The sequence below is a fragment of the Rosa chinensis genome, chromosome 7 (genome assembly GCF_002994745.2).
Source record: "Rosa chinensis cultivar Old Blush chromosome 7, RchiOBHm-V2, whole genome shotgun sequence".
Classification (NCBI taxonomy): Eukaryota; Viridiplantae; Streptophyta; class Magnoliopsida; order Rosales; family Rosaceae; genus Rosa; species Rosa chinensis.
Window position 1 is genome coordinate 19686282 of NC_037094.1, and position 10072 is coordinate 19696353.

The 10072-nt window shown below is 38.3% G+C and overlaps 2 protein-coding genes across 3 annotated transcripts; both read right to left on the bottom strand.

Moving 5' to 3' along the window:
• Positions 1-479: 479 nt before the first annotated feature.
• Positions 480-4462, bottom strand: LOC112175800. 2 transcript variants are annotated; one of them, XM_024313548.2, is made up of 3 exons: positions 4241-4462; positions 1348-3022; positions 481-1015 (listed from the first exon to the last, which is right to left on the bottom strand). In XM_024313548.2, exons 2-3 carry the CDS (start codon positions 3017-3019, stop codon positions 654-656), a joined length of 2034 nt encoding a protein of 677 aa, XP_024169316.1. In that variant the 5' UTR covers positions 3020-3022; positions 4241-4462; the 3' UTR covers positions 481-653. The 2 variants fall into 2 exon arrangements, with proteins under 2 accessions (XP_040366323.1, XP_024169316.1); XM_040510389.1 differs by lacking the exon at positions 4241-4462 and having other exon boundaries at positions 480-1015; positions 1348-3019.
• Positions 4463-5143: 681 nt separating this feature from the next.
• On the bottom strand, positions 5144-8067 carry LOC112175802. Its single transcript, XM_024313552.2, has 2 exons — positions 7912-8067; positions 5144-5961 (listed from the first exon to the last, which is right to left on the bottom strand). The coding sequence occupies exon 2, from the start codon at positions 5926-5928 to the stop codon at positions 5383-5385; it is 546 nt and encodes a 181-aa protein (XP_024169320.1). The 5' UTR covers positions 5929-5961; positions 7912-8067; the 3' UTR covers positions 5144-5382.
• Between the last annotated feature and the right edge of the window lie 2005 nt (positions 8068-10072).

The following is a 10072-nucleotide window of genomic DNA, read 5'->3' on the forward strand; positions in this document are numbered from 1 at the left end:
ATATGCTGAGTAGAGTACACAAGAAGCTTCATATTCCCTCTCTTATTTTGTGGGAATCGTGAATTGTGGGCTTGCTAATATATTTAGTCCAGCCATCATATGTTTTGTGGCCTGTAAATTATGGAAACACAATATATATTGTCACATTTTTTTCTGACGGAGGCAAATCATATAATTATGAGACAAATGTCAAAATCTTAATGGGGCAGTGGCAAAAATCTTACTTCTAGCATCGTCATTGAGTGTGACAAAAACCTTCCAAGTTCGGCGTGCTTTGTGCCTTCAACTGTATTAAATAAGTCGATAGGGTTGGATTTGAATTGATTGTATCGGATTACAGTCAATATCGTCCAGTGTGTTTTTTTTAAGGATCTCGTCAGTGTTTGGTGTAGAAGGATTTCTAAAAAAAATAATTGGAAGTAAAAAAATTTAAAATTCCATCGGCCCGGTTTGTTTGAAGCCGACAACGGAGCTAATGGCAAAAATGGCAAACAATCTAGATAATCTCATCAGATCCTTCACGCTATACAATTCCATATCAGTCTCATTAGATCATTCACTGTTACAATTCCAGATGAATCAATAGAGATTTGCCAACTTTATACATCAAGTCAACCCCTAATTACAACTCTATACAATTTTACTTTCTTGTTTTACAATTCGGAGAGTACCTCTACATTCAAGGGTAAGCTATCCAATAATGAATCATCCAAAATTGGGGCAGGAGATTCCAACTCTGTAGGCCATTCAGAGCTGACATCTATTTCATCGAACACGATGAGTTTACATTTCCCATCTCTATTTTGAGAAATGGACTGCAACCAAAGATTGCAATGAACAAAAACCAAGTCATTGAATTTTTCCGGCTCTGTTCTGCTGTGCTTCTTGGCATGTATGCTCTCAAAGATGCTCCAGTTCCAACAGCACCAGTGGGAACTGCAAGGCTGGCTTAATATCCTTAGTGCATATCTCTGGAGTGTCGGGACTTCGTAACCATATCCTGCCCACCAGTCGCCTACAAATGAAATGATATCATCTTAGACAAAAACACAATGTTTTAATGCTCATACATACGAACGAGATGCTGTCCTAAGGTAAATGATTATGAAAGAAAGACCATCAATCACTCTTCCGGGGCCAGCACATGTTTGATATAAGTGGCCAGAACTGTTTTATTTTCTAACTTCTATATCTTGTTAACACTTGAATTTTCTTCTGGCCAAACACGTTATCTAGTGTTAAGTGATGAAACTGCATTATCTTGATAATTTTGTTAAATTGATGCATGCGACTGTAATCGTGTATTTCTTTTCCCTCCGTTTTTATAATAGCTACAACTTTACGTACCTGGGGCATTCAATGTCCTTCCCATGATTGCGAAATCAGTGCCAAGAGCGCCTTGTGCAGTAACATACACAGGATGCTCTTTAGTTATTTCCATTCTATCTTCATGAGTGGTAGCCATCTTTAACATAGTTTCTTGAAACCCATTTCTCATCCTTGAATCAATCTTGAAATTTGGATTATAGAAAAGAGAAGGATTAAGAGACGCTGCCGCTGCATGCAAGGACGATTGTTGCTGCATACTCCATCTCCGATCAATTATATCCCAAAGTGGCATATATTTCTCTTCAATACCCTTGTAATGTGTCTTTATTGCAATCTTTGCCCTCTCTATTCCTTCGTATATGTAGCCCATAGCTGGCATGTCCCCATCGACAATTCTAAGGATTTTAAGCAGTGGTTCAGCAATGGTCACAGCTTCTTGTGCATGCTTCCAAAACCTCTCTACATACAACAACGACTTAACAGCTTGGGCTTCAGGGTGTCTACTTGACGCTGAAGATAACCATTCTGTATGAGAAAACATGTGCTTTAAATTGTCCTCCTGAATCACGATCGACCTCAAGTTGAGGAAATTTGTCACAAATCTAGTAATTTTTGGCCTGATCAACTCCCTTCCACCAGCAAATTTTCTCATCATATTCAAAGTCCATCCATGACTGCATATGAAGTTTGTGATGGTCCTTGCCTCTTCCAGAACCGTGCACACCCACTCTTGTTTACCAATATCCTCCAACATTTTATTAAAGCAATACGAAGCACAAGGAGACCAAAACAAGGAATTGTACTTGGCCATAAGAAGACTTCCTGCATAAACATAACTGGAAGAAGTGTCCGTTATAACTTGGACAACATTTTCAACACCAACTTCCAAGACAACAGACTCGAACAGCTCAAACAAGTACGGAGCATCATCTTCATGACCTGATAAATCAACAGACTTCAGAAACAGGGTCCCCTTGGGGTACGTAACTGAGAATATGACAAGTGACTTGTTCCTACCATCAGACCAGCTCTCACATAAGATAGTGCAACCTGTTTCTTTCCATTCATCTCTATATTTCTTGTAGCAATCATGTATATCACTTTTCACTTTTTCCAACAGAGTGGATCTCAATACTTCATAGCTCGGGGCTTTGTAATTCCTCCCACAGTCTGCTACAGCATCCACCATTTCCCGATAATATACGGACCTAGCAGCGCTAAATGGAATAGAATTGTGGAAGAAAAACACAGCAACTCTTTTATCAGCAAGATCCTGCTTTTGCTTTTGAACATCGTCCACTGGTTGCTGTGAAGTTGGTGAAGAAAATCGGAATAACAAAGATGGGCAGGTGCTTCCATTCTGTCCATTAGAGGCATAGTTAGGATGGAAGTCACCACTAGCAGAAGAGCTATTTTGTTGACCATTGGCTAGAGCTGCTTTATCCACTTTCAGTTTCTTGGGAGTTTTCTGTTTCTTGGGAGTTTCTAATATACTTAAAATGTGATCTCGCACATCAGTTGGGACTTCTGTGCAGGGGACTATATCTTTGTTTTTTATTTGAGCTAAATGAAACTTCATCCTGTATACACCTCCACTAAACTCCCGTTGACAATAATTACACCTAACCTTCTGCTTTGTTGCATCGACAAGGACACAGTGCTCCCAACAGGCATCTCTTCCTCGAACCATAATCTTTGACCAGTTAAAAAAATCAATGATTATTATTTGCCATTTAAATCAAAACAAATGGTACAAGAAAGTGTGGTAACTGTCAAAAAGCACTAGTTAGATGTAAGACTAGAAGACAACAATTGGTTTGAACTTGCATGGAAATCCAATAGAGTATTCGAGCTGTTGGCTAGTTATGCATTTCTGGCTCCAGTTATAATCTAACATGTAACCAGAGTCTTAGTTCCTGGTATCTAAACCTCCAATCTTCATTCCACACATCATTTATGTTTGCTAGGTGAAGTGTGGGGATGCACATATCTGCCTCTCCACGTTCCGCATAAGGCTCAACAAAGGGATTGGCTTTTAGCAGCTGAAGTTTTAGGGTCATTATATAACAATAGCATCCACTTCCGACACTTACTTAGCCTTCAAACTGCATTTCACTTGTGAAAAAGTGCACCTAAACATGCTTAATCAATCAGACTACATGTTTTAACCAAAGGTCTCACTAACTTTACAATTTCATACCTCCTTCCCACTATCAGAGTATTAACTAAATCTTCTTTATTCCTATACCTTCAGAGAAACAATACACTAATTGAAAATCACTGAAAGAAAGTATATCCTTGCAACTTGATAAGCAACTAAGAGACGAATTCCCCATGGAAAAACTCCCCATTTCTAAGCTGTGGTGGGTCAAATAACACAAAACAATGCCAGTTATATCTGCATGGTCTAATAAACCCATTCTTGTATCACTATGATTACTACTGCCTAACTACTTAAGATCTCTCCCAAAATATGAACTCTGTACTTCACTACAAGCATTACCAGATATCATAAGCAACTTACAACCTCTAGTTTCCGACTTCAAATCCTATGGCAGATACTTAACTTTGAAGTGTATCCAATAACAAATGAGACCAATCCAAAGGTAACAAAAACTGAAAGCCTACAAGTGTTTCCACTCCTCCACTGCAACTGGGCTCTACTATTTTAGCTTTTTCTTCTCCATTTTAGTTATCTTCCTCTTTGCCTCTTTGTGTTAATTTCCCAGTAGCCCACAAAACTATCACCTCTAAATAACCAGCTCATGCATTTGTAGCAATGAAAAATTGCATCACTAAGTGAAAATTACAGAGCTTAAGAAACTACTACTTGATTGGGTACTGAGTTGTGCTATTACTACGAATGTGGTCGAGCAGTTTGAGCTTAGAAAGAGAGAAAGAGAAAGGGTACCTGGTTTACTTGCTTTTTCGGGAGGGGAGCTCGGAGACAAATCAAAGGCGTCAGAATCTGCAAAGTGGATCGGCGATTTTGGAGGGAAGGACGGAGGCAAAGTGGCGAGGAAATGGAAAAGCACGGTGATATTTCTGTGGTCCTCGGCTCCTCGCTGGGGATAGTACCGAGGAAAAGGCTTACATCCTTGCACGTGACTTACTTAGGGTAATCCAACCAACTTGATGAAGACATTTACGTGTCCTGGCTGTGACATTGCTATCAAGTTCAACTACTTGATTTAGTGACACAAATTTTCTATTTGTAAGTGAAAGGTTCAGCGAATTCACCATATGAATTTGTTGCTATAGAATAATAAAAATCATATCGAGTCATCCTTGATCATTGTTTGCAAAATTCAAGTTCTCATTGAAAAATTGACTTAGGTGTAACTCGAACTCATTTATATGTTTGAAAAGATGAGCAGTTTCTTTTCTCATAATAAGGAAGAATCTGAATATTTGCATCTGTATCTATAATGTCATACAAGAACTTAGTTGGTTCAGTACATTTTCTTTCTCATTTCCATCATCACTTCACCTACTTATTTAAAACAAATATTCACCCTTGTCATGATGATGGAGAGAGTGGAAGGAAGCACAACAAGCTTGAGTAGTGGCCAGCACCTAAATGCGTTTTGGAAAAATCACGGAGTGAATCTGAATAATCGGTTTCAGCTTGTATTGCAAGTCCAAAGGATTGGTTTAAGGCAAAGGTTTCACACATCTATTGGACAATAGGACTGCATCTGTGGTTCCTCACATCACAAATGTGCCTCTTCCAACCCAGTTCACCAATGAAAATCAGTTGACGTTAGGATACAAAACATTAGCAATAACGAGTCCGGCAGATTGCATCAGACAGTGAGTGCTAACAGGATAACTTCCAACTTACTATCAATTCCACTTGCACTCGTGAATTTAAAAAACAGTTCAGCCATGTAAAGTTCAAGACTTTGACAGTGCAATTCTAGCGACAGTATGAGAAACACTGCAAGCAATCCAAAAATGGGGATACCAATTAATTGGTTTATTTTCCGCTACAAAAATCTTGGAAATCAGCTTGCACTCGCGTATATGACCAGAAAAATCCCTCTAAAGCATTTACTTGTTTCCCGAACTGACCTGCTGCCTAACTTTGCGAGCACAATCTGCATAACTGTTAACAAGACCAGCACACTTGAGAGGATCCTCCTTCCCATGCTCCTTGTAGCAATCCACGCAAGCATCTTTCTCAGCTAAGCAAGGCATAGGCTTCTGGTATGGGAGCTTGAACTCCTTGTCACGAAGCTCCTTTGCTCTTTGTGTCACCTCCTGTGCCATGTTCTCCTCCTGCTTCTTCAAACGCTCCACGACTTTCTCACTCTGTTGGAGAACAGATCTGATTGCGTCCAAGTCTGCATTGGTAGACTCTGAAGGAGGGGGTACGGGCATGTATAGAGGAGGCTGGATAGGCCATCCTTTAGCACTTGACCCTTTGAATGGTTCAGAATCAGCAGAAACCGTCTTTTGGTTTATTTTCGGTTGGGGCTGCTGAGGCTCTCGGGGTACCTTAGGTTTAGTTCTTCTGGTTTTCTTCTTTGATTTCTCAGTGTCATCAGCAAGCTTATTAACCAAATTGGTGCTAATCTGAATACTAAAATCACCCATGGTAGAACCGCTCTAGGCTTTCTGATGAGATACCTGGAAAATTCATGGAGCAGGCTTAGAGCATAAAAAAATCACAATAAATAAAAGTATTGTTGGTTCAAAGTTTGGATACTAACGATCACTTTTTAGGAGAACAAGAAATGAAAAGATGCAAGCCTGTCTTAAGAGAATAATCGTAAAGCAAAATATCCATGTTGCTACAAACTGCAAATTTGAGAGTTGATTTGCGCGAGAAATCGGAAAGGAAATCAACAATCAAAATTACAAACAACAAGCAATTACACTTCAGCCTGTGAAGATAGCAAGAAATTTGGTTGAATGAGGGGAATCAAGGAACCATAATAGGATAGGGTATTCGTTCTTGAACTTTACAAATCTGAAAACATTAAATGTAATATAGCAAATTACTGATAGACTGGTTATCGGATTTTACATATTTGGGTTGGGTCAGGCAGCTCACTGATCTCATTACTCCAAAACTTTCAATAGTCAATAGAGTCACAAATCATATAATCTTTTATGGCACTGTATATATCTTTACTTCATGCATTCTAAAGGAAGTGGCAGCCGACAAAACAAGCACCCCCATCTCTTGGACAAACTCCAAAAGTCAAGTTTGTGCGCGCAAAAATTATGAAGGAACATCATTGTGAATGATTTTTACTTTTGAACTTGCATGTACAACTCCATCACTGTAATTTAAGGAAGCACTCAACCTTCACGAACTATGCAGGATGAATTCTAATATTCAAATTCACCATAAACTAAAGCAGAAAGCATCAACAAAGCCAAACAAGAATTCTAGATTTCAATTATTTTATAGCTTTACTGGAATGGCACATCTATTACAGTATAAACCATGGAGCTAAATATTAGGAGTTCCTCTAAAGTTTTGTAAAAATAACATCTTTCCCAGCTCTTGCAACCCTAAGTTGAAAGGTTCTACATCTATCCTGCTTGTTACACAGATTACATTGCTTGCTAAAGTTTGAAAAACTCTGTGTTCAAATGATCTGATAAGAGGTATTGAAGATATCAATGTCAAGTTAAAGTAACATTAAACTCATTGAGAGTGTAAATAAGCATAGTTCTGCAGTGAAAAAGAAAACAGCATAAGAGTGCCAAACATTAGAAATAAAGACATAAGAGAACTCAGACCAAAAAAGAAAGCAGAAATAAAAAAGATATATAAAACAGAACTTAGATTATAGAATCAAGAAAGACGGTAAATGCAAAAGACACTCATTTGAGCGGACAATTTCGTTTTTCCTTCCCAGAATTGAAAGAGAAAGGCATGTATATACATGTATAAAAGATGTAAGAGTTACAGTTTGATGAGTACCAACATGTAAGCGTGGAGAATAATAATGCAGTTGAGATACAAGGGGGAAAAAATCAACTTAGTATTGCAACTTTTGTGGACTACTAACTAATCCCTCTTCCCATGTATTTGCTCGAAAATAGAAAACATCACATTTCTGGTGTAAATTTGCACCGATAACTTGCAACCTTATGAAGAAAACCGTGGACGAAAATGACTTTTTCCAATCGAATGGATTGCGTAAGTATGTCAACTCTTGCTGCCAGCCTCCCTCAGCATTGCCTCAAGCAAGGAAACTAATGGTACTACATTCTCATGGTGCCAATAAGCCTATCAGAATTATGACCACAGTAGCACCTAAATTATCAACACGGTTTTCATGAATGCTAAAATCTAATTCCTTCGGCAGCCGAAACCAACAAACCACAATTTTGGTGAAGAGGAAGAACCCTAAGAAGACATTATTTCCAAAACCCCAAACTAAATTCACAGCTATAAACAAATCTCACAGCATCTAGTTCATGATCATACGAATTGCAGTTAATTGTAGAGAGATACATATATATATTCCATACAACCCTAATAGAACAATCCCATAGTGGAATTGAGACGAAACCCTAATCGATCGATCTGTAAGAAGAATCGCGAACGAGATGGCTAACCTGGCTCTCAGCGCCGGCGGGAAGGAATGGAACGAAGGATGCTCTCTATAGGCTTTTTGGGCCGGACTCTGTTCTGCTCGGTATGGGCATCGGCGAAAGAGACTTGCAGAGAGAGAATAAAAGAGTGTAGGTGGAGGTGTAAATGGAGGTTAAATTTGGGGAGGAACTGTAAATACCTTTAACTTTTGAGCGGGCAGTAGGCATAGAGATTTCGGCCTTCAATTTGCAGCCCAACAACTCCACTCTTGATTGGGCCAAGCACCAATGATTCTGTTATTTGAGCCTTAGACCACCTCCAACCCACTTGGACAAAGTGCTAAAAAGGGGTCAATTTTAGCCTAATTCAACTCCAACCCTTGATATTAAGGGCCAAATAAGAGGGCTATAGGTGAGGTCAAAGGGCTAAAAATAACCCTAAGAATGCCCCTTTGGCCCTTTAAAAAAAATTGAATCAGAATTATATGGCCCACTTCTAGTAGTGGAAGTTGACAAAAGCATGACGTCAGCAACGGCTAGTTGCTGACGTCAGCAGCTAGCGGTTGTTTAAGGTTTTTTTTTTTTTTTGCCATTCGTTATTTTTAATTATCTTTAAAAATAATACAACCAAAAAAATATTTTTTATCATAAAAATTATTTCAATTATTATAAATCAATTGACTTTAAAAAATAAGAACATATATATATGACTAACATATCTAAAATGTTAAAATATATTTTAGGACTATAATTTAACTTTGACGGGTTGGAGACGGTTGATGTCAGATCAATGAATAGTACGGAATTTACTGCTATTTTTAGCCCTTTGGGTTGGAGATAGCCTTAGAAACACAAAAAAAACTTCAATCAATTAGTCCAATATTAACTTTATAATTAAGAGAAAAATGCAAAAAATAAATGCAGTAACGACCATCGGCAACCCATTGCACCTCCATCACCGATGGTTTACGCCCCCGATTGCCGTCCTGCCTTTCGCACATCCGACCACAGATCTATCAGACAGAAGTTTATGCCAAAAGAGTGGTTGTGCAGTGGGAGTCTTTGCAGCACTACTAATATAGAGAAAACATAATTCTCTATAGATTTGGAGTATTCCATAAGGTCTTGGTTTCTATTTGAAATATAAGTTATATATATATATATATATATATATATATTTTATGTAATGTAGTATATATTTAAACATAGAAATTTACATAAAGCCAATTGTCTCTTTAAAATTATATTTAGATTTATTTCGCAAGAAAGCACTCATATTATGGTAGGTAATTAGCGAGCATCTCTAAAAGTAGCTAATGCTAAAATATAACTAGTTACTTTTTTAGTACTGCTCCAGCAGAATACCTAAATTTCAAGTTTTTTTTTAATTTTTTGGTTAAAAGAGGATCGGAGTGAAATCCTCCTACCCCTATGGTGACTCGAACCCAGGACCTGGATCCTAGGTAGTGGGTGCTCTAACCACTGAGCTAACGCCATTGGACCTGGATTCCTGCGTTTACTAATATATATAGTTATTGGAATAGATGTAGATCCTACCTCATTATTAGGAATCGATTCCTGAATAACCATTTTCACATATATAGTTATTGGAATAGATGTAGGTCCTACCTCATTCATAGATGTGGGTGTAGTCAACCATTTTCACATGTAATTATGACAAATAACCACTTATGAATGAGGCTATAAATGCGGTCTTGACTGCGGCTATGAATACGATAATCATTGCAGCTTTAAATACAGAGGCGGTTACAGCAATACGTGCACAATGATTACAATTATAAGTGTTGTAATGATGATAGCCATAAGTGCAGTATATGACGACCATAAGTGCAGCAACGATGACGACTTGCCGACCAAGTAAGCGTTCACCTATAAATAGAGGGCTCGACGGCCAGGTAATGCATCTCCTTCCAATTCCTTCTACTACACTCGACTTAGACAGTTACATACTTAAGCATAGGAGGCTTTTCTGCATATACCCCCCTTTCCTCTTCTAGCCGACAGTCAAACTCCAAGTCAACTCTCAAAGGAAGTTTCTCGATCATTAATGGTCAGTTCTCGCTCCGGTCCGCATTCATTGGTGAGCCAAAATCCTCTGCAAAATGTTTTGTCACCAACAAACCTTTAATTTGATAACCAAGGGGGGGATGGATTTAGGAATGAT